We start from the raw sequence: 27418 nt of genomic DNA, 5'->3' as shown, positions 1-27418 counted from the left end.
TTTATATGAAAATGGAAAGGGATCAATTATACCCCTAAAAAGTTTGAACCCATAAACACCTAATCCGACCCATAAATCAACCCCCCCTTTTAAATAAACTATCCGACCTGTTTTCAACAATTTCGTTTAAATTTTTATTTTTTTTGGTAAATCCCAAAAATTAGTAATTGATTAATAAAAAAAGGAAAAATATGAAAAAAAAATGTAATGCCAAAAATTCACAAATAAATATCTGAGGCATGTTATGCCTTGGGGGGCCCTCACTATAACTAATGGCTCTAGCATCATTCTTCTGTTGGCCATAGTTTCAAAGAAGTGCAGCGTTTCTTGACCTTAAAAACGTTACATCGAATTTACCAGTCTAATTTCTTTGTCCATAAGACAGCCACTCAGCATAAGCAAGCATATAAATACAACAATCCCTACATACAATCAGAGAAGAGAAAACAACGATACAAATAGATAAATATATGAGAATACTAAATTCATAATAATATACCAACTTACAAGTTGCCATGTTCCTGTTGAGGTATGTTTTCAATGAAGACTATATCAAAAAATTTGTTCTCTTCTTGACTGAGAGATATATCTACTCCTCTGTTCTTGTAATAATCGTTCACTGTCAATTTTAGAGGAATGAGTTGAACCAACTTTTTTACCTCACACATGATCGTTGCATTGTGACCTGCTGCTCTGATTAGATTTGCAAATGTTTATGGACAATGTGCACGCTTGTTAGTATGTATTTTGTATTCCCAACTAGATGGTTTTTGCCTCTTCATAAGGCAGATAACCAGGCCTAAATACAAAAAGATATTACATCAATAGCAAGAAGCAATACAAAAATGAAAGTTATTGATCTGAGGATATGAAATAAAATGACTTATAGGACAAACTAATGAGCACCTTTGGAGTCACATAATTTGGTATTCCACAAGTTGTAAGTAGCAGTCCATCTTCATTAAAAAATAAACGTCAATGAACTTAATATACATTAAGATACAGTGATGTAGTTGGTATTGGCAATTTATACAGAAGTGTTGATACTTGATAGATCAGATTAAGCAAAAAACGACTTTGTAAGAAATAAGAAGTTTCCATAGGTGAACTTGTTGAGACAACATACTCAATCCAATATAATAGTTTCAAATATACTTAGGAGTGCATCTAACTGACAGTCCCCCAAGCATATACATGCCAACATGATGAAAACTACCATTACTTTGAGCAAAAAATTGAATGTCAACTTTGATTATTAATTTTTTTTTAAAAAAAAATGCAATTACTTCTTAACATATAAATTTGAAACTAAAATTCCAGATTCAAATCTCCCTTTTATACCTTTGCATCTATTGGATGCCTTAATGAAATCTCACATCATAAAAAAAAAAAAATACAGATTCAACTTATGTTACCTTAAGCAATCATATTTTTCGTGACCATGTTGAAATAAATATATGCTTTACACTTGTGAAATAACAATATTTGTTAATCATAGCAAAGCCTACAACACCACACATACAATACAAACATATCAAGCCAATTAGTCAAGCTAAAACTACTACCTAAGATTCATGATCCATCTGTATTATAACATGGTCAAAATTTCAACTATCTCGGCTGAAAGAGTCAAGTCAGATTCAAGAAACAAAATCGAAATACTGAATGAACAAAAAACTCCACCACACTTGCTAATAGTGGTTAAGTTGTGCGGACTTTTCAATTTTGATTGTGCAGCAGTGTTGGATTGTCCAAAATACAGTATTTTTAGAAAATTAAGTGCACACCCAATCAACATTTATAAAGAGTCCAAGCAACATATGATTATGATACTTGAAACCTTGAATAACTAAGAAATGTCTGAACTATGACAGAATGTTATAACGTTACAAACGTAAAGTTTGAAACCGCATCAATCACCTTTGGTAGGTCCGTTAACAACTATTTATAAAATGCATGTTCAACAGTTTCAAGTTTCAAAGACATTTGACAATTAAACTATGGTGAATAAAGCTTTGGGTTATAGTTCACCTAAGACATCCTGCTTTATTTGTACTGAAAAGATAAATTTTTTTTATAGTGAAATCTTTAAAAAAAAATCTGTACTTTTTTAAAGTATAGAGATTGCAAATAGCGCACCTAGGCTATTTGCACTAATAAATATTACACTTGTGGTAGTGAGTTTTAATATAAATAAATATTTTCTACTAAAGTTATTTTACAATGATATGATTCAAGCATGTGAGTAAATACTATCATCTACGCCTGCTTTTTCAATTTTGAAATCATAAATAATCTTCAACACAAGGTACTTTAATGGAAGAACAAGAAAAAAAAAACTCGCACGGATCACATAACTTGTTGCTTTGGGCCAAATAAATCCAAAATAAACTGAAAATCATAATAAATAGCACCAAGAATGCATATAACTAACTGAGTTACCACAGTACTGAATGTTGTGTTTGGTAGCTGAATGGTCTCTGTTGGTGTATTGTATACCCCAATAAGTTGCATTATATATTTCAAAATTGTGTGAAATGTAATAGTGAATTTTGTCATATGTATACCACTATGTTATAAATTATACCTGTACTAAATAGACAACAACAATAACATAGCCAATGTAATCACACGAGTGAAGTTTGAGGTACCAAAAATACAACACCACACAAATTTTAATTAGTTTATATTGATGTGTTTTGCTTTGTCTACGAAACATCTAATAAACTAATTGAATGTAAATGCACTTTACAAATAAAAAAATATATTTTATTCATTGAATGCAAATGCTCTTTACAAATATTTAAACATAACACAACTATTGCTAATTGTTAAACCATGGAGGCCAATTTGTCTACTTGTAATAAACTCTGTGAGATATGTATTTATAGAAAAAGAATATTTTATGAATGTTGGAGGTGACGATCTAATTTGGGCCTTGAGAACACTGACTTCTCATGTGGGCTTGGAGGCAAACAAGTCGTGAGCTTTGTGCTTAATGGGCCATTGTCGGAAGCCCAATCCCCAGATTTCTTCTCAATAGAAACAGAGTTATAAATTGAGATTTGGAGCCCAACACAACATCAACAGTACCAAACAAACACTTTTAGTCTTATTTTGTATTGGTCTTTAATTTGTTTGTGTTTTCTGTTCGTCTATAATTTAATAATTTATACTTATCTCTTTTAACTAATAATTAAAGTTTAAATTATTGAATCATAATAAGACATACTTCAATTTCTAAGAAACTTATACCTGATTAGACATAAATTCGGAAAAAGAATTAGAGTTAGAGACTTAGAGGGCTTGTGAAAATGCCATGAGAATACCAACCAAGAGCCAAATCCAAAAGGGGAAGAGGAGAGAGGGAGTATCCAAATTCCTACCATTCACTAAAGATGAGTTCTCTATTTGAAATAGAAAGCCTCCTCCACCCACTCTTCACCACCAACAAATCTTTTCTTTTTACATATTTAAAAAATATTTTTCCTGGTTGCCTACCAACACCAAGATTGGTATTAATCAGATAAAAAAGTCTTGTCTTTTTTCTCTGCCCATATATCAGTTGGTATGAGTAAACTCTTATAAGCTCTCAGATTTATCTTTTCAAGAACACAAAAAGATTCAATCTTTTTGCAAGGTGGTAAGTCTTCTTATTATGTCTTCTTCAATTCTTCTCATGTAATTACCACTTTCTTATTATCTCGGAAAAGCTTCAACAATAACCATCGACACGGTGCTGCTTCCACCTCCGATGTCCACCAATGACGCCAAACACTCAAAGAATACCTGCACAACAATAAGAAACCAACAAATTGGAGATCAATCTCGAATCGACAGCCATTGCATCATTGAGAACACCATTGAACTCTAGCTCTTCATCAGTACCTTTTTGGTGAATACTTTAAAAAATCCCTACATATAAATTGGGTATCAAAGAGAAAATAGGATTAAATAATCGATTTCCACGCAAACAAGTCAAAATACATATATAAATTGTGGTCTAGAAGTTGAGAAATACTCAATTTATGAAAAAAAAATAATATGAAAGACGAGAACTGAAGGAAAAAAAAAACAATCATAAGAGAAAAAGACACTTACCGGAGACAACACTGAAGAGTGAGCAGTGATGGGAAGAGAGGAGGTCTCTTTATTTGTGTCTAAAGTGTAATTTTAGAAAATTCCTTTTTATAGTCACATAGCTAGATACTTCCTCCGTCCCATTTTATGTGGCAATATTTGACCGGGCACGGAGTTTAAGAAATAAATGAAGACTTTGAAATATTTACCAAATTGTCCTTTTAAAAGTAGACTCAATTTCTCTCTCCTCATAAATGTATTGGAGTATTATTTTAAGATTAAGTGGGACCAACAAGGATAAAAAAAGAATTGTACCTTTAAATACTTTCCATATAAGGAAATGTGACATTCTTTTTGGGACTGACCAAAAAGGAAATGTTGTCACATAAAATGGGACAGAGGGAGTATTATTTAGTAGTAAAAGACTCATTTACCCTTGGTTGTCCTTGGGCTTATCTTTCTAGAAAATTCCTCTTTAGTGTGTGGATGATGAAATGGTAGATATTATTTAGTAGTAAAAGACTCTTTTACCCTTGGTCGTTTGGTCGTCAGCATGCTTCTATATAGTAATAATAATAATAATAATAATATTCTATGTATCTTATTGAAAAATATTTTAATATATTCTGGACCATTCATTTTACTGAATCTACATCATCGAATTTAAAGCAAGGAAGATTGAAGAAACTGAAGAGGAAAAAAAACAGAGTGTTAGTGAAAATGGAGAGTGAAAGAGAATTATTAGTTGAAGAAATCCCAAGAAAGGGCAGTCTTAGAACCATGCCTTTTATCATTGGTAATACTCTTTAAAAATTACAAACATAGGGAGAAAAAGGGTCAAAATAGTTTATTTATAAAGGTATTTACAAGTTTTGTGGGGTCATAGAACACTCACATAATTTAAATGTCTTTTTAAAAATTTGCGACAACTTCAAGTGTTATTTTATGTCTTTCCTCCCAAATACAACTTGAAGTTGAAGGCTAGACAATATTAATTGTTACATGACATGACCTGCCACTCTGCCAGCCTTTTTACTACTAAAACATACTTTATAATTGATTTGCTTTAGAAATTTGTGTCTTATATTGTTTGTTTAAACATTTATAAAAGAGTTGTTTCTCAACGTGTCATGTTTTTTGGTTGTCACACTTTGTTATAATGAAGAGTAAATTTTTAAATTCAACTTGAAAAATAAAAGTAAAAAATATTCATGATCCAATCGTTATCAAAATTTAAATTGTCTAATATGCCCCACTCTCTGTCACGTCTATATCTCATTCAATATTTTGGAAGCAACCAATTTGAGGCGATAAATGTGGGCATGGGGTTTTGTGTATCTTACTCTTTCTCTCTGTCTCTGTTAATCATATATTAAAGCAAAAGAAGAAAACTGAAGAGGAAACAGAGAATGGTACTGAAAATGGGCACAGAATCACAAGTTGAAGAAAACCCAAGAAAGGGTGGTCTTAGAACCATGCCTTTTATCATTGGTAATACTCTTTTTTTTTTTGTTTACATTGTTTAAGTAGTAATTGTTTCATATATTTTTTTCAGTGAATGAATCATTTGAAAGGGTAGCAAGTTTTGGTTTACAAACGAATATGATAATCTACTTGATGACATATTATAACATGAGTGCTGCTACTGGAACTAGCATTCTTGGACTATGGGGTGCACTTTCAAATGGATTGGCTCTTTTTGGGGCAATTACTGCTGATTTTTACTTGGGTCGGTATAGGGCTGTTGCCTATGGATCCATCTCCACTCTTATTGTGAGTGTTTTGATGTCAATCTGTTATCTCACTAGTGCAGATGTTTTTTTTCTTATTTATTTATAGAAAATGGTGATGTTCAGACTAAATTGGGTTAAGTTTAACATTTTTCTTGGACAGGGAATGATTATTCTATGGCTCACAGCGATGATTCCACAACTCAAGTCTTCACCCTGCTCTCAGATCCAACATGTTTGTAATGGAGTAACAGCACTCCAACTTGCTGTTCTGTTTTCATCTTTTGTGTTTATGTCAATTGGAGCTGGTTTTGTTAGACCTTGTTCTATAATATTTGGTGCTGATCAATTGGAAAATAAAAAGAACCCCAACAACCAGAGGATTCTTGAAAGCTATTTCAATTGGTACTATGCTAGCTCAGGGATTTCAACTATTCTTGCAGTTACCGTTATCGTTTATATTCAAGATCTTTATGGTTGGAAAGTTGGCTTTGGTGTCCCTACTATCCTCATGTTTTTGTCTGTCTTGATGTTCCAAATCGGTTCTCCTCTTTATATCAAAGTGAAAGCTAAAACTACGGAAAACTTGGTCATAGGATTGTTTCAAGCAGCTGTAGCAGCTTTTAGGAAAAGAAATAATACCCGTCTTTCATTGAGTGATTGTGATGAATACTATCGTTGGCCACTTGAATCAGAGGTCTTGACTCCATCAAAGGACTTCAGGTCAGTGTCTTCATCTTTTCTTCCTTTTTCAGTGCTATATGATATTGCAGTTCATTGTAATAAAGTTTTATTGTATGTTATAGGTGTTTAAATAGAGCTTGTATGATTGAAGATCCTCAAAGAGATTTGAATCCTGATGGATCAGCTTCAAATCCATGGAATCTCTCTAGTGTGGAACAAGTTGAATCACTGAAGGCTCTTATTAAAGCACTTCCTATGTGGTCCACCTGTTTCATGATCTTTGTGGATATGAATGTATTTTCATTTTCCTTGCTTCAAACCAAGACAATGGATAGACACATCTTTCCTCACTTTGAAGTACCAGCAGCATCATTCAGTGTGTTTATGATTATTGCTTTAACAATCTGGATTGCTTTCTACGACCGCGTTTTGGTCCCTTTGCTATCAAAATATACAGGACAAGCAAGAGGGTTAAGTCCTGTGACCCGAATGGGGATTGGTTTAATATCCTCTGCTATGTCTATTGCATTGTCAGCAATAACAGAAAGCATAAGACGACAAAGGGCAATAGAAGAAGGGCTCGAGGACGACCCAAATGCTTTAGTGAACATGTCTGCTATGTGGTTCGTGCCACAATATGCACTACTCGGAGTTGCTGCGGCTACCCATGGAGTTGGACAGGTTGAGTTTTTCTACGCTTTATTTCCCAAAAGCATGTCCAGCATCGCGTCTTCTATGTACACTGTTGGGACTGCTGTGTCGAGTTTGATTGGAAGTATTCTGGTGAGTGGTGTGGATTGGCTTTCATCAACCGGTGGTAAAACAAGCTGGCTTTCGAGCAACATTAATAAGGGTCACATTGATTACTTTTTCTGGTTGCTTTCTTTCTTGGGTTTTCTCAACTTCTTATATTTTTTGGTCGTCTGCCGATTTTATGAATCTCTCAATGATGGGAGCAGTAGGTTATCTCATGTGGCTGAAGAGAAAGAATGTGATTATAGACTCTTACATGAATCTTGATGTGATGTTGTACTGCATTCTTGAATGATGCAATTATTACTAATTATTTTATTATTAATAAACAATATGGGGACAATTCTATTCTTTTCTTAATTCCTAAGTATTTGATTGTCAAGAAGAGTCCCGTCACACCTCGATTTCTTTATGAATATTTCAAGAGTTTATGAAATATTTGAGATGCCTCTGTAAGAAAATATATTAGAGTCCGGAGCCAAAATGACAACTTGTTTGCTCCAAAATGCATAATGGCAACCCAATTTATTTTTTTTAAAAAACAAAATGGAAAATTCGCTTACGAGTGAGCGAGATCCTTTATGATTTTAATAGCCGTTAACAACGTCCAATGAGAAATGTTAAACATTTTCTTTAACAAAATAACTGCTAGAGCAGCGAGTTCCATAAAAAAAAAACCCATAAAATTGCTGCAGCGGCGAGTTTATTTAATGTATTTTACTTTTTAAAAAAAAAACACATACTCATAGCAGCTTTTTTCAAAACTTAATTTTAAAGGGTAATGCTAAATGACCAGAAAATTAAAAAGTCTATAATATCTTTTTTATTTTAAAATAAACTGTTCTTTTTTCCATTTTTTAATTAAAAGGTATTAAAATTAAAAAGATAAAAATGTTCAAAAAAAATAAAATAAAATAGTGTGAAATATATTATTTTACCATTCTGACTAAATTTTCTGGTGAAAAGATTTTTTTCAATTTTAAAACTAATAACCTATAGACAATTTTGTTTTTTCCTATATTCATTGGAATATAAAAATGGAAGTACATTGGAATCATAATACTAATTAATAATATGTAATGGAAGTACATTGGAATCATAATACTGCTTATGTGCCTAATTACGTATCCATTTTTCTTTTTTTAGTTTTCTTTAGTTACTTGTCCATTTTTCCTTTTTTAGTTGTACTTAATTACTTGTCTATTTTTTAACCTATTATACCCTCAATTAATTACATTGAAAAAGGTAAGACTTCTTGAAAACTTTAAGTTTTTAAGTCATTCATTTCATAATTAATAGGGGTAAAATGATAAACTCACTATATCAATAATTATTTTCTTAATGTGTGTCAATTCAAAAGTGGATAAATAATTAGGGACATGAGAGTACTAATTAATACTCATTTGCTACCAACTCTTAATAAATCCAAGTGGGAATTAATAATTCCAAATTTACAATTAATTAAATTGATCTATTTTAGTTTGAATTTTAAAATTAATCAATTTAATTCTTGAAAAGCAAACCTGATCACTTTATGTGATAATTCTTTTTGGATCCTTATAATTGTTTAAAGTTGTGTTTAATGTAGTTGCAAAGGCATTTGCTATTGCCACTGCTCTTGTCTTTGATGGTTCAGCCTTACAGTTGGCTTGCTATGGGCCCTTTATACATTTAGGAAGAAAAAAATGGTCTTTTTGACTCCGAAAAATTCAAATATATTATTTCTTATTTAGACATGAACTATATATAGTTTAGAATAGTAGTTTTCAAGAATCTCAAATGAAATTGCACTCATCTTAGCTTGTATAGTCCCACAAAATTTTGATGTCTATAGATATACAGTTCGCCAATTTATAACTACCGTCGTCACTCACCATTATTAACTATCACCATCTACATTCATCATCATAACAATTCCCAATCACTAATAATAATTGTCATTATTATATATCGCCACAAATCGTAATTATTCTCTACCTTCATTAGCTATTATATAAACCACATTTACAATTATTAGCATAACAACTTTCAATCACTAATGATAATAATTATTATTATTAGTCATGGTAAAAAAAATTATAATTATTCTTCACCAATTACTTCTCCACTCTTACTATGAGTTATGCCATTTTCACAATTTCAACATTATGTGGTAGGTGGGGGCTACTCTGTGGCTGGCTAGAAATAAAAAATGACACGAGCTAAATGAGTTATTTCCTTGTGGATGGGTGACTACAATTATTAACTTCAAGTAGTATAATATTTTGCTATAAATTTTAGTGTGATAACAAGTTATACATCATATTTGATATATTATTTTTCTACATAGTAAATTATGATTATTTCCATTCTAATATATTGTTTACGTGATTATAAATCATTTTATTAAAGACAAAATTAATATTTTAAAATTAAATTGTTACGAAATATAGAAGACATAATAAATAAATATGAAATTTAACTTGACTTTAGTTGACATACATGTCCTCCAACTCTGAGTGTGCACAACTAAACATTTAAACTTGTATAAAATTGAATAAATAAACATATTCATCCTACGTTGCATCCTACGTGGCTATTATATGTCATATGTAATGTCCTACGTGTATTAAACTGTTCTTTTAAAATATATATATATATATATATAGGAAAATTCAATATTATTTATCCACTTTAAAATGAACGAAAAATTAAGTCAGCAAGATGTTTATGATTTGGTCTTAAATTGAAATCTCTATTCGTCATAATAAATCTCGATCTGGAGTCAACTTCAACTGCTACACTTAGAAATGTCGATTCCTTTCATCTTTAAGATGATCACACCTAACACCGATTTTATATTAGTCTGTTTTACAAAATGTCATTTTTTTAATATCTCTTTAATTTTATTTTTTCACGATAACATATTTAAGATTATAAAATTAAAAAAAAAAAAGTACTTACTTTGATGTGTTGGGTATATAGTAAGAATAAATAAAAAATGGAGGAAAGATGAAAGGACGGATGATGAAGTGTTCTCTTATGCTTTAATAAAAAACAATTCTTACTCATTAGTGGAGGAAAAAAAAGTTGTGTTTAAACAAGGAAATACTTTTATTAGTCATTAAATGGGTTGGAAAGAGGGACTCCTTATGTCATCGCTTGCAATATTTTTGCTTTGGAAAATGATTGAGAGATTATTTTTTGATAAGGTTTTCTTTAATTATTAATTTAATTAATTATTAATTTATTAATGAATGGCAAATATCTTTTCCATTTTATTTAAATTTCTCACCATTTTCTAGTGATTGTTTTGAAAGGTTGCAAACTTACAAGAACAACCTTGTCTTAGTGACTATTCTGGAAGGTTGCAAATTTTCAGAAACAATTTTCTTCGCTTTAAATACTTGTGATTCCTCAGACTTTTCACTATGAAATTTTTTGAACTTCTTCTTTTGCACAATTAAATCTAGTATTCTAGTGTACTTTGCTCTCGTTGAGTGGCTCACTGACACCATTGTTTTTGTACCAATACACTGGTGAGTAGAATCTTTCTATCCTGAGAGGATATATTCGTTTAAACCTTGATACTGGAGGAGAATAATTTCCTTAATGACACATTTTATATTCAGTGTGCTTGATATTATTTCTTTCTGTTTCATCTTACTGTTACAGATTCTGATATGTCTTTACAATAATTAATTTATGTTTTTGATTATATGCTTTAAATTTATTCTTATACAAAGTTATTGTTCTAAGTATTTATTAGTACATATTAGATAAAATGATGTACACTCAAAAATTAAACCAGAAGTATATATAGACCATTTAGCTTACTAAATACAACATCGAATTTAAGGCAAGGAACAGTCCCATCTCAATGATTATGTATTTAACATGTCAAAGTCAAATCGCAACTTTTTACATATCAACGATTGGTAGAGACTTCTAATTTTTTTTTAAATGAGTGGGATCTTGTTGGGGGTCATTACTAATGATTCTTACTTGGGTCGGTATAGAGTTGTTGCCTATGGATTCATGTCCACTTTTATTGGCGGTTGTGCCATCTTTGACATGTTTCTTGTTTTCCTTTTACTCGTTTATTCTTAATTATTTGTTCATTTTTTTTACTTGTCTCTTTTTGCTTGTTCATTTTGATAAATCAAGAAATGATATTTTTTTTAAATTATTATACCTTCAATTAATTAGGCTCTTATTGTATTTATTCTATTGGATCTATCTGTCGGGTAGGTAATCGACACAGAAATCTCATTATTCGTGGTATTGCAATAAATTCATTATATAATAATTGAAAAAGGTAGAACTTCTTAAAAAATCTTAAATTTTAATTCATGCATATCGATCATAGTTAATAGGATAAAACGGTAAACTCATTATTTGTAAATTAGATGCCAAAAAACAATATCAAATATTATAGCATACCAAATTTATAAAAAAATACCTAGTTTTACGGGTTTGTGTGCCCTATAAATGAATTCATGTCATAGAATTAAAAATTATATTCCTCACTAGCATGTGACTCTGCCAATTCTGTTCTGCTAATAATCCCGTCATACCAATTGGAGGAGACCTTGCAAATTGATTTTGTTTTTTCACTATACTTAAAAGAAGCTTTACCTTTACTTTTTCCGTTTCAAAATAAATGGTATTTTTTTATTTTTTCTATTTTATTTCAAAGGTGTTTCAAGAAGACATAAACAATGGTTGAATAGAGCTTGCATGAATGAAGATCCTCAAAGAGATATAAATCCCGATGAAATTACTTTAATAAAATTTTAATGTTATTAAGATATTTATTCAAATAATACTACAAAGATGTCAATTCATCAATTTCATCCAATCACAACTATCATCATCACTTACCATTACCAACTATTATTATTATTATTATTATTATTAACCATTACCGTCCACGACCCAAATTATCATTCCACCACTACCATCATTAAGCAATTAGAACCGACTAAACAAAATTAGGGTCTAAAACAAAACTTTGAGAGAGGCCCTAAAATTGGGAGACATTTCCTCCATGTATGTCAAGTCAATTGGGACTTACTAATAAATAAAGATATACTTATTTATATTTGTTGAGTGCACCCGCCAACAACGTATATATTCAGCAGAATCAACTCAGCATCAAACTAATGAGAGAAGTATTGAAAATACCTCTCAACTTGACGTAAATTATTAGTTTAGTCTTAAAATTATTGACAACTTTAAAAAAAACTCTTCTACTTGACTAACTAAACTTAGATACACTCCGATCTGCCAAATGACATGACAAGTGGTCTCAATCTTTTGTAGGAGTATGGGGCTCTTAATAAAAAATCGAAAGAAGTGTTTTCTTCTAAACTTGAAGAGAATTTAGAGACGTATTTCACTCATGTTGCAGTATAGGAGGTGAAGAGGAAAAACAGAGAGACAGAGTGAAAATAGGGACAGAAATCAGACAAGAAGAAGAGAAGCCAAGAAAGGGTGGTCTTAGAACTATGCCTTTCATCATTAATAATTCTTCTTTTTTTGTTCTTTAAATTGTTTGCATGTGTTAAGTACTAAATATTTTTTTTTTTTATGTTTTTGTTCCAGTGAATGAATCATTTGAGATGATAGCAAGTTATGGTTTACAAACAAATATGCTAATTTATTTGATGACATTTTATAACATGAGTGCTGCCACTGCTACTACAATTCTTGAACTATGGGCTGCACTTTCAAATGAATTGGCCATTGTTGGGGCCATTATTGCTAATTCTTACTTGGGTCGGTTTAGAGCTATTGCATTTAGATCCATTTCAACTCTTATTGTGAGTTTGTGAGATTTTCAACAAGACAATACTAATTGCTGATATTTTAAATTTGTATAAAGTTGAACAAATAGATATTTGATCACTTTATATAAAGTTGAACAAATAGACGGTTGTCACGACCCGAGCCTATACCCCGAAAGCGACACGGCGTACAAGACTCCGAAAAGTCTCATACAAGCCTCATAGCATTCATTACATTCGATATAAGGAAAATTGTACGGAATTAAAACTTTTTTTTAAATCCATACAATACAAAAAACATTTAAAACAACGGAAGTCTATTGTCTCAAATGGCCATCTGAACAATATCTTGAAACAAAAGTAGGGTCACGGCCCTTTACAATCGAAAGTCTAACAATAGTCTTTTACGTGAAAGAAAATGAAATATCAAGTACTTGTCCTCGATCTATGAGGACATACCACTTAGTCTTGGAGAATCTCAAATCCAAGCCCTTGAACTAGAGAGAAAGCAACTCACTTGCCGGAACCTACACATGTAGTAAAATAAGAGAAATATGGATTAGCACAATTAAGTACCAAGTATGATATCCATGCAAAAACAATGCTTAAAACGGACATTTTGTTTGAAAGTCATACTTTTATGTCATTTTGATAAAACTTCATGAACATGAGTATAAGAGACATAATATACAAGCACAACCAACATACAAGTAATTTCTTCACATTTGAACATAATCAACATACATGACATTTCATTACATTAAGCTTTCACCTCAAATAACACCAAGTCATACCTTGTGCAATGTATGAATAGCGTCCCATACCACCATCCACACTAGATACCACATTAAGGCCACCAAAAGTGAACTTACCATTCATCCTTTTCATTTTTACACAATACTCATACATAAGAGACATAACTATTTCATAAGTCATAATAAGGAAGTAACTCATAATACAATCCAAGTATAGCATGCATCATTACATTAGACATTTAAGTCAACATTCTTCATTAGCTTCATTTAGAGCACTTTTATTCATTAGTCATTAAGACCTTAGAAAACTCACTATAGCCCTCTCAAAGCCTATAACCAGTGGCGGAGCCAGAATTTTTAATTAGGAGGTTCAAAATCTGAAGAAATAGACACATGAAGTAGTCTAAGGGGGTTCAACATCTACTATATATACATAAAAAAAATATTTTAACTATGTAAAAATAATATAATTTTCCGCCGAAGGGGGGTCGGATGACCCCCCTAAAGATTGGGTGGCTCCGCCACTGCCAATAACTTGTGCAATGCATGGAGGACATCCCATACTACCACCCACACTTCATAGAACTTCTTAAGAAATCATAGTGCACATCTCACATGATGGGAATAAGCATTAACCGACATAGACTATGAGAGCTAACCATGGAATCTGGTGTCATATAACCCCATACCATAAAGAGGTGGTCTACTTGCCTAAGGTAGAACTGGTAACATTTTAGCTTGGATGGAATCCACTAGCTAATATCCTATGTGGGCACATAGTTATGGAATAGGAAGATGTTCATTGGAACCTGGCCTAACATGGGGAGAGTTTCCATCTTACCATATCCTCTCGGTACTTAGCCTCCATTCCCATAGAGTAGTTCAGTTCATTCACATTAACATTATTGTACTTGAGAGGGCTACCAATATTAGGTCTACCAACCCAAAGTATATTACACATGAAAGGGTCACCACCGTTGGTCTGTCGATTCAAGGTACATTAGGGATAGCTCATTGAATTTCAAAGAAGGGTGCCATCAACATTAGGTCTACCGATACAAGGTTCATTATTTCACACATGAAAGGGCCACCAACACTAAGTCTACAGATTCAAGGTTTATCATCAACATTCATGGAAAGGTGCCATTAGCCTACCGATCCCAAAGTTCATTAACATTATCTATGAAAGGGTGCCATAAGTCTACCGATCCAAGATACGTCATTAGGATAAGTCATAGAACTCATCATGCAAGGGCTACCAACATTGGTCTACCGATTCATGTTCATTAAGTCAAAATACATTCATTAGTCAAGAAGAGGATGCCTAAGCCAACCAATTCAAGATATAACATTCAAGGTCACATTCATCAATACAAGAAAAGGATGCCTTAAGCCTACCAATTCAAGATACATCAATCCACATTACTTTCATTTATACAAGAAAAGAATGCCTAAGCCTACCAATTCAAGATATACATTACATAGAAGAAAACCCTTCACATTCTATCATCATCATTCATGAGTGTTAATTGAGAATATGCTATCAACAACAACAACAATATTGCATTCTAATCATGATCATCATATTATCATTGAATTCACATGCATATCCTTCACATCATAATCATACAATAACCTTCATACCTTACTTTTCAAGACCAAGGATCACATTCACCCACACACCTTAAAATACTACAATTAGGCATGAGTAATAACATAATTTCAACAATCTATATCAATATAAACATAAACAATTCAACATACTTTCATGATCAATCAATTCCCAATCCCAAATCACAACTTAAGAATTTGGGGGAAAACATAGGTTCAAAGGGAAAGTCATTTTAATTCACCATTCAATCATCAATTAATCCATGATTCATAACATAAATGCCTTTTGAAATCGTTTGGAATGGAACACATGCATAGATTGAAAACTTAGGGTTTTTGGGGAACTTTGGAGATTTGAAATCATTTTTAAATTGGGTCCTTGAAAGAAACTAAGTTAAGGATAAAGACTACCATACCTTCTATGGAAGAACTCCACGAAAATGCCTTGAAACTTGAGAGCTTGAATCCTTCACCTCAAATGGAGGTTTCTAGAGAGAGAACTTTTGAAAGGAGAGGGGAGGTTTGTATTTTTAGGTTTTGAAATAATGAGTTGTAAATGTGTTTTAATACTTTAAAATATCTTAATAAATCCATAATAACTGTCCCCTAACTAAAATAACTTAAGTAGGAATTTACCGTACCACCCCTCAACTTGGCCGAAAATGGACAGCAAGCAGGTTTGACCTACGACCCCTTTCCTATGGATCGTAGGTGGGATGACACCCCGTCCTGCTGGTCTGTGGTTTGGGTTTGGGGTCACCCTTTGGGGTCTTGACCTACAGAGGCCATCCACGTAGCGTGGATGTACCTATGGGGCGTAGGTCCCTATTTGTAGATCTTCCCAAATTTCCAGGTTTTTGGTTTTCTTGGGGTCTTGGGGTTTAGTCTTAAGGTCCTTCTCAAGGACCCCTTGGGTGGTCCTTGGGGAGTCGTACCTTGACGTTTAACCCCTAAACCTCTCAACCTAAGCTCAGGACAACATTCTACCATATGAAAGCCCACAACAACTCAAACACACACTAGTTAGGCTCTAGTTTCACCTAGTCATTTTATGGGTAGTTACATTATCTCCAACTTGGGAACATTCATTCTCGAATGTCACTTTAAACACATTAAGGGTTAACGACTCAATACTAGCAGCCCATCATGCATGCAACATCATAAACAATGCACAAAACTAGGAGGAAACATCAACTCCACATCAATAAGCTCAATGCAACACAGGAAAGTAGGAACTACATCTACGAACTCATTACACATCATAACTTCAACATTTCTCATTTCATTGGAGGAATTACCTTCTCCAACTCACATCATGCTCATCATAACATCATTAGGCACATTTTGCAATTTCTTCATAAAAGCACAAAGCACATTTAGGCATGTTCAACAATTCACCTCATGAAGCATATAGACAACTCATACTAAATGAACATCAACATGAGGAACATAATTCATGAAAACTCAATTTCTCATTTAAACATAAATTCATAAAGAACATGCATAATATAAGGAGACCATGGAAACACATATTCACACATGAATACAACACATGAAACAAGCTACAATGAACTCTTGGTCTCAAACTTCAATAGGAACAGAAGGAAAGAGATAAGGATATTGAAACTCTCAACAACCTTACTATTCAATATATTATCTCCTACTTAGGAGTAAACCCAACTAAGGCCAACATGAAAATAACATAAGGACTTTAACACAACATTCACAACTATAAGAAACCATCACTTACCGGTGCCTTCATTCGGATTAGCTCATTTGTCCTTGTTAGCTTGAAGCACATAAAAACGGTTTGTCTTTTGAGCATTAGGATCCGGGCCATCAAGAGAAACTCGCTTGGCCTCCCTTCCTTTGGCCATAAGAGTAGGGCAATCTTTCACTTGGTGATCATTTTTTCCACAACCATAGCACCCACTAGTACTGGCTAGGCACTTCCCATGATACTTCTTTCCACAATTGTGGCAAGTAGGTTTAGAAAATGGAGGTCCACTACCTCTCTCTTGGTTACCCCTAGGAGTGCTTGAAAAATCTTGGTTTGGAGCTCTCTTTTTGAACCTCGGTTGACCTTGCTTATTGGACCTAGACCTCTTCAACTCCTTATTCTTCCTCTTAAGTTTGGACTCCTCAATAGATTGAGCATATACCATAAGTCTAGAAATGTTCATGTCATCATAGAGAATCGCCGTATGACACTCTTCTTCAACTAGGTCGGATACACCAGTAACAAACCTACTCATCTTATCTCTAGGGTTAGACACCAAAGATGAAGCATACTTAGACAATTGGGTAAATCTCAAAGAGTACTCTTGAACACTCATGTTACCTTGCCTAAGGTTGATAAACTCCTCCATCTTAACCTTTTTTTTTCTTACGAGGAAAGAACCTTCCAAGGAATGCTTCCTTGAACAATTCTCAATCTATAGGCCTCGCTCCTATCGGCCTATTACCTTTCCATTGAGTGAACCAAATTTGGGAAACATCCTTCAATTTATAAGCGGCTAGTTCCGTTTTTTCTATAGAAGTCACCCCCATAGCATTGACTATCTTATAGTCCTCATCCAAAAACTCTTGGGGATCCTCTTCCACTTTGGAACCAAGAAAAATCAGAGGATTCATCCTCACAAAGTCTCTCAACCTAGAATCCATAGTACTTACATTGGGGTTCAGATTAACACCCCTAGTAGCTTGGGCTGTCATAACTTGTGCTTGAGTAGTTACGACTTTAGCAATCATCAAAAGAGCCGAACTAACTTTCTCATTGGTCATGGCCGGGGGATCCACCGGAAGTTGATTGCCTAAAGGAACTTGGTCACCTTGAGGACCTTGGGGAGGAACTCCCTAATTCACAATCTCCTCTTCCATCCTTCTTCTGTTCGCCATTGTATTCATATCCTATAAACACAAGAGAAGGGTTAGGAAAAGGACTTTTACATAGCTAAACTCTAAGGCACGACTTCAAGAATAATGAAAGAAGTGTAGCTTCCTAACGTCCTATAGCCTCTCGCTCATAGATGTGTCACGACTCATACCGATGAACAAGACTCTACTAGACGTGGCTTGTGAGACATCAATCCTAAAAACTATTTCCAAAATCTTGTGCTCTTATACCATGTTTGTCATGACCCGAGTCTATACCCCGAAAGTGACACAGCGTACAAGACTCTAAAAAGTCTCAAACAAGCCTCATAGTATTCATTACATTCGATATAAGGAAAATGGAACAGAATTAAAACTTCTCCTTAAATCCATACAATAGAAAAACATTTAAAACAACGACAGTCTATTGTCTCAAATGGCCATCTGAACAATATCTTAAAACAAAAGCAGGGTCACGACCCTTTACAATCGAAAGTCTAACAATAGTCTTTTATATGAAAGAAAATGAGATAACAAGTACTTGTCCTCGATCTATGAGGACATACCACTTAGTCTTGGAGAATCTCAAATTCAAGCCCTTGAACTAGAGAGAAAGTAACTCATTTGCCGGAACCTACACTTGTAGTAAAATAAGAGAAATATGGATTAGCACAATTAAGTACCAAGTATGATAGCCATGCAAAAACCATGTATAAAACGGACATTTTGTTTGAAAGTCATACTTTTATGTCATTTTGATAAAACTTCATGAACATGAGTATAAGAGGCATAATATACAAACACAACCGACAAACAAGTCATTTATTCACATTTGAACATAATCAATATACATGACATCTCATTACATTAAGTTTTCACCTCAAATAACTCCAAGCCATACCTTGTGCAATGTATGAGTAGCGTCCCATACCACCATCCACACTAGATACCACATTAAGGCCACCAAAAGTGAACTTACCATTCATCCTTTCCATTTTTACACAATACTCATACATAAGAGACATAACCATATCATAAGTCATAATAAGGAAGTAACTCATAATACAATCCAAGTATAGCATGCATCATTACACTAGACATTTAAGTCAACATTCTTCATTAGCTTCATTTAAACCACTTTCATTCATTAGTCATTAAGACCTTAAAGAACTCATTATAGCCCTCTCAAAGCCTATAACTTGTGCAATGCATGCATGACATCCCATACTACCACCCACACTTCATAGAACTTCATAAGAAACCATAGTGCACATCTCATATGATAGGAATAAGCATTAATCCACATAGACCATGAGAGCTAACCATGGAGTTCAGTGTCATATAGCTATACACCGTAAAGAGGTGGTCTACTTGCCTAAGTTAGGACCGGTAACATTTTAGCTTGATGTGGACACATAGTTATGGGATAGGAAGATGTTCATTGGAACTCGGCCAAACATGGGGAGAGTTTCCATCTTAACATATCCTCTCGGTGCTTAGCCTCCATTCCCATAGAGTAGTTCATTCACATCAACATTATTGTACTTGAGAGGGCTACCAATATTAGGTCTACCGACCCAAAGTACATTACACATGAAAGGTTCACCACTGTTAGGTCTACCGATTCAAGGTACATTAGGGATAGCTCATTGAATTTCCAAGAAAGGTGCCATCAACATTAGGTCTACCGATACAAGTTCATCATTTCACACATGAAAGGGCCACCAACACTAGGTCCACCGATTCAAGGTTTATCATCAACATTCATGGAAGGGTGCCATCAGCCTACCGATCCCAAAGTTCATTAACATTATCTATGGAAGGGTGCCATAAGCCTACCGATCCAAGATACATCATTAGGATAGGTCATAGAACTCATCATGCAAGGGCTAACAACATTGGTCTACAGATTCATGTTCATTAAGTCAAAATACATTCATTAGTCAAGAAGAGGATGCCTAAGCCAACCAATTCAAGATATAACATTCAAGGTCACATTCATCAATACGAGAAAAGGATGCCTTAAGCCTACCAATTCAAGATACATCAATCCACATTACTTTCATTTATACAAGAAAAGAATGCCTAAGCCTACCAATTCAAGATATACATTAAATAGAAAAAAACCCTTCATATTCTATCATCATCATTCATGAGTGTTAATTGAGAATATGCTATCAACAACAACAACACTATTACATTCTAATCATGATCATCATATTATCATTGAATTCACATGCATATCCTTCACATCATAATCATACAATAACCTTCATACCTTACTTTTCAAGGCCAAAGATCACATTCACCCATACACCTTAAAATACTACAATTATGCATGAGTAATAACATAATTTCAACAATCTATATCAATATAAACATAAACAATTCAACATACTTTCATGATCAATCAATTCCCAATCACAAATCACAACTTATGAATTTAGGGGAAAACGTGGGTTCTAGGGGAAAATCATCTTAATTCACCATTCAATCATCAATTAATCCATGATTCATAACATAAATGCCTTTTGAAATTGTTTGGAATGGAACCCATGCATAGATTGAAAACTTAGGGTTTTTGGGGAACTTTGGAGATTTGAAATCAGTTTTGAAATTGGGTCCTTGAAAGAAACTAAGTCAAGGATGAAGACTACCATACCTTCTATGGAAGAACTCCACGAAAATCACTTGAAAAAGATGAAGACTTGACCTTGAGAGCTTGAATCTTTCACCTCCAATGAAGGTTTCTAGAGAAAGAACTTTTGAGAGGAGGGGGGAGGTTTGTATTTTTGGGATTTGAAATAATGAATTGTAAATGTGTTTTAATACTTTAAAAACCCTTAAAATATCTTAATAAACCCATAATAATCATCCCCCAACTAAAATAACTTAATTAGGAATTTACCATACCACCCCTCAACTTGGCCGAAAATGGACAGCAAGCAAGTGTGACCTACGACCCCTTACCTATGGACTATAGGTGGGGTAATGCCCCATCCTGCTGGTCCGTGGTTTGGGTCGGGGGTCACCCTCTGGGGCCTTGACCTACGGAGGCCATCCACGGGGCGTGGATGGACCTACGGGGCGTAGGTCCCCATCCGTAAGTCATCCCAAATTTCTAGATTTTTGGTGTTCTTGACTTAATATCAATATAGCTTCCCGAAACTCAACTTTGGTGACTTCTCCTTGGAGTTGCACTTCTGGTGCATTTGGTACCCCTTGTTCCTGTGGTTAAACATTCCTTCTAGCGGGACGACCTTTGACAGCTCTTCGTGGAGGCATGATCTAAAAGACACGCGCAAGCATGAATTAGAATAAACTTTTTAGAAATAATCTTTATCGCATGAAATGAGTATGAAAGAAGTGAGATAGTGTCACGACTCAGATCATCGTGGCACCCACACTTACCCTCCGGTGGGAGAACCATTCATACTAATTAGCTAACCAACTTGATCAAAATACTAAAGCATTCAAGGTTACAGAAGCAAGTTTAAATGCTAAGGAAAATATAGGGAATTCCCATAAACTCCAACAAAAGTCTAACAACCAAAACTAACATTGCGGAAGTAATACCTAGAACCTGAAAGTCAATGTACCAAAACTCTAAAAAGATCCATAAGTCTAAACAAGAAGGGGCACAACCCCAAACTAACATAGAAATACTAACTAGAAAGTCTAAGTCCGAAAATATGGACTTTAAACGAAAGAGAACTGATGGCAGCCCGGAAGAACTAGCTTACCCTTGCACTGTACTTCAACAAAGAAAGAGCAAATGCAGTATTAGTACACAACCACAGTGTACTGGTAGGATCACACGGTTATCCCACTAAGTGCAACATACATAAGTCATTACAACATAATAATAACATATATACACCGAACATATACAATATCAATATCATTTACGAACAACGATCATGCTCATAATTCTCAATTACACAATTATGTCAAGTCAAAGGTCCTCTCATGGAACCCAAACTCAAACTATTAGCATACTGGTACGTGGTATCCGATCTAATATTTATGTCGGAACATGGCAACCGATCCCATATTTATATCGAAACGTGGCAACCGATCCAAGTTAGTGTCTCGGAACGCAACAGCCGATCTATTCAACAAGCCACAATCACAATCACAAAGTACATTTTCATAATCATACAATCAAGTCATGATTCATGACATCATCATTCATCTATCCTCATTTACAATTAGTGTGATCAATAATGCAACATTCACATACATACATGTATTATAATGAAGTAAAAACAAACATACATCACATACCATGAAATCACAACCATCACCTACCTCGAACAAAGCTTGAATCCCCTAAGAAATTTGATTCTTCCCTTTCCGAATTCGTTCCGCTTGTTCTTGGTCTACAAATAATTAATATAACACGGGAATCAACAAATAATAACTAATTTCCAGAATTACCAACAATTTTATCAACCCTGGATCAAACCCATGATCCCAATATCCAAATTAGGGCTTTTTCCACCATAATTCCCAGATCAAAATACTCCCCCATCGATAATTACCTACTAGATTACGATCTATGGATCGAAAAGCGGATTCGAGGAGTTAAAACCTTACCTTTAGAATTAAGAATGGTGGAAAACTGTCAAGAATCTCCTGGGATTCGTCTCCTTATTCTCAAGAACGAAAGTTGCATAATAAAGACGTTTTGGGGTTTATTTCCGACTTAAATCGCGACTGTCCCACTAAAGCGGTACCACTCCGCTACAGCGACCCACCCTGGCGGCACAAATTCCCACCATAGCGGCTTGCACAGAACAATGACCTAATTTAATAAATGCAATACCCTCATTCACAACACACATACAACCAACGACGCTCAGAAACTACCCGTTCATGCTAAGATCAGTTTCGAGAGTTCTACTCATCCAAATTCAATTTCGTAAAGTTGTACGAGTTTTTTAAAGTCTTAAATATCTACTCATGTGATCAAAAATATAATTAAATCACCTAATTATTTCCAGCTTTTCCTAGACCTTACTCACTTCGATTTCGTCCAAATCTGGACTAGGTTGGGAAATTTCAAGTTACTACGAAAAAGTTTTCCGGCTCAAAATTTTTCCCGTTGGATTTTCTATAATGACGGCAATAGGTCATTACATGTAGTTGTTGACACCCAATTTTTGACCCTCCTTTCTTCTAATTTATTGTTTTCGAGCTTCTAATTTGATAACATATAAAATAATCCTTTTTCACAACTATTTTTACCATTACAACTATTTATCTATTAAAATTATACGTTTATTGTCGAGATGATTGTTATCACTTTCTATACCTCTTTTCTTAAATAATCAATTGTCGTCATCTTATTTCTAGTTTCGTATTTATTAAATTAATTTAAGTCAATATTTTGCACATATATTTTATATTAGCGATGTTTTATTACGTAAATTATTAGTTGTCATCTGATGGTATATTTTATATTAATTATAAAGTAAGAAGCCCAAAATAATTTAAAAGAAGAAAGGAAAAGGCTAAGAAATTCGGCCCAAAACCCCTCAAATCAGACCAACATTTCAGCCCAATTCGGTCCAAAGCCTCCAAAAGAGACCAAAACGCTTCAGCCATTGTTTTATATCAAAATATCCAAAAATAGCCCAAAAAATTGAGCCCAAAAACAATTTTTTCGGCCCAAATTTGGACCTAATATTGAGAGAACAACAACTGCCTCATCTCTCTTCTTCCCTCCCATTTTCAGAAAAAAAAAAAAAGAACAACTAGGTCTGTCAACCATTGACAGAGCTCAACTACCCCATTTTCATGATATATGCATATCAATAGCATGAAGGCTGCTATGTTCAACTACTCACGTCATTCAAGTTTGAACGGTTATATTGACCAAGTTCAAAAATTTGAAATTTCAAAATCCCGCCCAAAAACACAGCCCTAACTCTAAATCGCCTATAAATACTCGCATTCAACCCTATCTTTAGGGGGATTTCGTTTTTTACCTCTAGAACAGATGTTCAACTTCTTTTTAGCTTTTTCCATTGCACCAGAGTACTGCTAGCTACTGTTTTTGTTCTAAAATATTTCCTTTATATTCTCTCCCGATCTTGGACGAAGCTCTATTTTTGAAGCTTATTCGAGTTCGTTGTTGTTCGAAGTTTGACCTTGGATCGAAGCGCCCTTGTTCACTGCCCTATAGCAGGTACATTCATTCCCTGTTCTCTCTGTTTTCTTTGTTACTATATTAAAATGTTACATATGTCGTAGTAATCTCTGCTCATTTAAGCTATAATAAGAATAACATTTCAGATGTGTTTCGGCTCATTCAAGACTCATAATAATCTAAAGTCCTCTTTCTTTCATGTTCAACCATCTTGTAGTTTAAGAAATGATTTATTTTTGTTCTTAAATCTCTATTTTTAGTCAAGTTAGTGTTGTTTATGATGTAATGGCCTCCTATGTCTTTATTTGGTAACCAATCTTGAAGTTTTTGTCGCAAGCTATTCGTTTCCTAGGAAGTAATTGCAATCATACGGGATGTAGTTTTCCGTTATATATGATATGAATTTTTGTTAAGCTTATTTCCTGTTATATTTCCCTTAGCAGACATGTATGTATTATATATGTGTTCCTTTTCAGAATTGCAAGTAATGGCATATTGAAATCTCAAATCTTGTTTGATGTGATATCTCTTTAGATAATGATAATCTCCTTGCAATTGATATTAATGGGTCGATTTCATATCTTATTAGAAAGACAAATCAGGTTTAGTAAATAATTCTTTTTAGTTTAGTCATAATGGCAATGAATTATTTTCAAGATTGGTATAGCTCTTAAGCTCTGTTTCTTGGCGTATTAGACAACTTGATAATATTACTTGAAACCAATTTTCTTGTTAGTTAATGTCCCTCTGACGTCTTTTGTATGATGAAATTTTTTGGCTTGTTTTTTTTCTTTTTGTAAAAAAAAAAAGTATGCTAAAAAGAGTTGATATTTGTTGTTGATTATTTTTAGAAATGATATGCGGGTTATTTTTAATTTGCTTTATGTCTTTATTTTGTTTATTTATTTTTTGTTAGAGTAAGAAAGATCATGATCCTTGGCATGTTATCTAAGATTCCGATATTATCTCTATGTGTATAAAATATAGATTTTAAATCCTTTTGCTTAATTCATTAGTTGGTACAGTTGGATTTTTTATTTTCTTCCAAGTGTTTTGTAAGGGCTACTTAAAATGTCTTAATATCTTAGTTTGAGTTTTTCCGTTCAGCATTAGTACGCTTTATATGTTAAATATTATATTTGATGTATGATGTTACTTAATTAGTATTATCTATTTTTATTATATTGCTTAAAGTCGTATATCTTACTAATTCAATTTATCTTCTCTTTAGTTGCATGAATACTTTGGAACAAAAATGGAGTCCCGATTAAGGACTCTCGCAAAATCGAGTCTCATAGACTCAACATTATCCTCATACCCGCACATGGAGTTTTCACTACATACTTGACCATTCGAAATTGCAAGCGAAATTAATGGCCCTGTCTTGGAGTCAATTATGGCTACTTACATTTTTTCATTATTTGTTTACATGTTTTTCTTTACATGTTACACTAGTTTACGTGACTTGAAGATGTTCTTATCTTTGAATTCACAAATAGGTAACTTAATATAGATGTTTGGGTTTGGGTACCTTTAGCTAGCAATAAACCTATTAGTTACTTCAGCTTTTATTACTTCACTTGAAAAAATCTTTTTAAACACTTGATTTTGCATCACTTTAAACTCACTAATTTTTCAAGTTTTGTTCCAACTTGGCAATGTCTTACAAAGAAAATATTTTGTTCTAAACCTTTTTTTTTTTCTTAAACTTTTTCTAACGAGAGTACTTGTCAATCAATGAACAAGTGTCTTTTTTTTTTTAAGTACTTATTCTTAGTCATGGATTTATCTAAATGGATCTAAAGAAATTACTCTTCCTTAAATCTTTCACTCTAATACAATTATAATAAGAGCTTTAAAATAAATAATGTTTTCCAACTTGGCTACTCAATTACTTAATCTTTAGCATTCTTTCTTTTCAATTTAATTAACCTAAGTTTGGTCGGTAACCGTCTTTAACAGATCTTAAAGGATGCCTTACCCCTTTCCTTTAGGATAACTAGAACTCTTACCTAGAATCTTTTTAAGTTAGTAAACCTTAATTGAAGTCAATTTTAGTATTACTTAGTTAAATATTTAGTTGTCCTAATTCACCATAATAATTAGGTGGCAACTTCTTAAGTTAGTTAAAAATTTGGAAATCACCAATATGTTGTACATGTTTTGACCTCGAGTTAAAATGCGGTATAACAATAGTTCCTAAATGTCATAGCCTCCTAATTATAGATATGGTGCGCTTCACACCGATAATTAGGACTCTACAAACATAGCTTCATAGACTCCATAGGACTCTTAAACTTTGTGCTCTGATACCAAATTTGTCACGCCTTGAGCCTATACCCCGGGTGGGACTGACACTCGAGAACCATTATTGGCCCCAAGCGAACCCTTGGCCCGACTTAACTCTTAGAAGAAGACTTACTCATGATAAAAAAGAGTATAAAAATACAATCATACTAAAATTGTCTCAATGAATAATTTAGAATGTATTTAAAGATCAACATTCATCTGGCTAAAATGGCAACTCAAGTCTCAACATAACTGAAAAGGAAATGAAAAGACTCATGAATTAATATCAACTAACTGTCTATGAAGCCTCTAACAACTGAGATGGACGTCGGGACAAGACCATGACATCCTAATGAACTAAAATGATAAAGTAATAAAAGGGGATCCTCCGGAAGCAAGGAGGCTCAACAACAACTCTAAAGCTCAACTAGAATCAACAATGTGCTGGATGCAGATCCTGGTTACCTGTATCTACATCATAAAAGATGCAGGCCATCTGACATCAGTACATTGAATGTACGAGCATGCGAGGGGAAATCTAAAACAAGACATAAGCTTGAAAGGAACTGAAAGAACATACATGGCTCAACTCAATTCATTACAATGTAAAGCAATAATATGTATGCATTATAAGGAAAAGCTTTTAAAACATGGATAACAACTCTATGTATTGAGAAATACAATAGTAACAATGTTTGTATGCAAAGATACAATATAAAC

General features: G+C 33.5%; 1 protein-coding gene across 4 annotated transcripts in view; it reads left to right on the top strand.

Annotated features, from left to right (window-relative positions):
• Positions 1 to 4764: 4764 nt before the first annotated feature.
• Positions 4765 to 27418, top strand: part of LOC125867011 (protein NRT1/ PTR FAMILY 1.2-like) — a 31306-nt gene continuing 8652 nt past the window's right edge. The window contains exons 1-4 of one of the 4 annotated variants that reach the window (XM_049547429.1): positions 4765 to 4876; positions 5636 to 5853; positions 5974 to 6533; positions 6617 to 7529. In XM_049547429.1, coding sequence (XP_049403386.1) covers positions 4801 to 4876; positions 5636 to 5853; positions 5974 to 6533; positions 6617 to 7514 — 1752 coding nt within the window. In that variant the 5' untranslated portion in view covers positions 4765 to 4800 and the 3' untranslated portion in view covers positions 7515 to 7529. Of the gene's footprint in view, positions 4877 to 5397; positions 5572 to 5635; positions 5854 to 5973; positions 6534 to 6616; positions 7530 to 27418 lie in introns of those variants that run through there. The other 3 variants (XM_049547428.1, XM_049547431.1, XM_049547427.1) reach the window with 3 other exon arrangements.

The sequence above is a fragment of the Solanum stenotomum genome, chromosome 6, assembly GCF_019186545.1.
Source record: "Solanum stenotomum isolate F172 chromosome 6, ASM1918654v1, whole genome shotgun sequence".
Classification (NCBI taxonomy): domain Eukaryota; kingdom Viridiplantae; phylum Streptophyta; class Magnoliopsida; order Solanales; family Solanaceae; genus Solanum; species Solanum stenotomum.
Note: the sequence above shows the minus strand (reverse complement) of the source record. Positions and strands in the feature narration are given on the sequence as shown.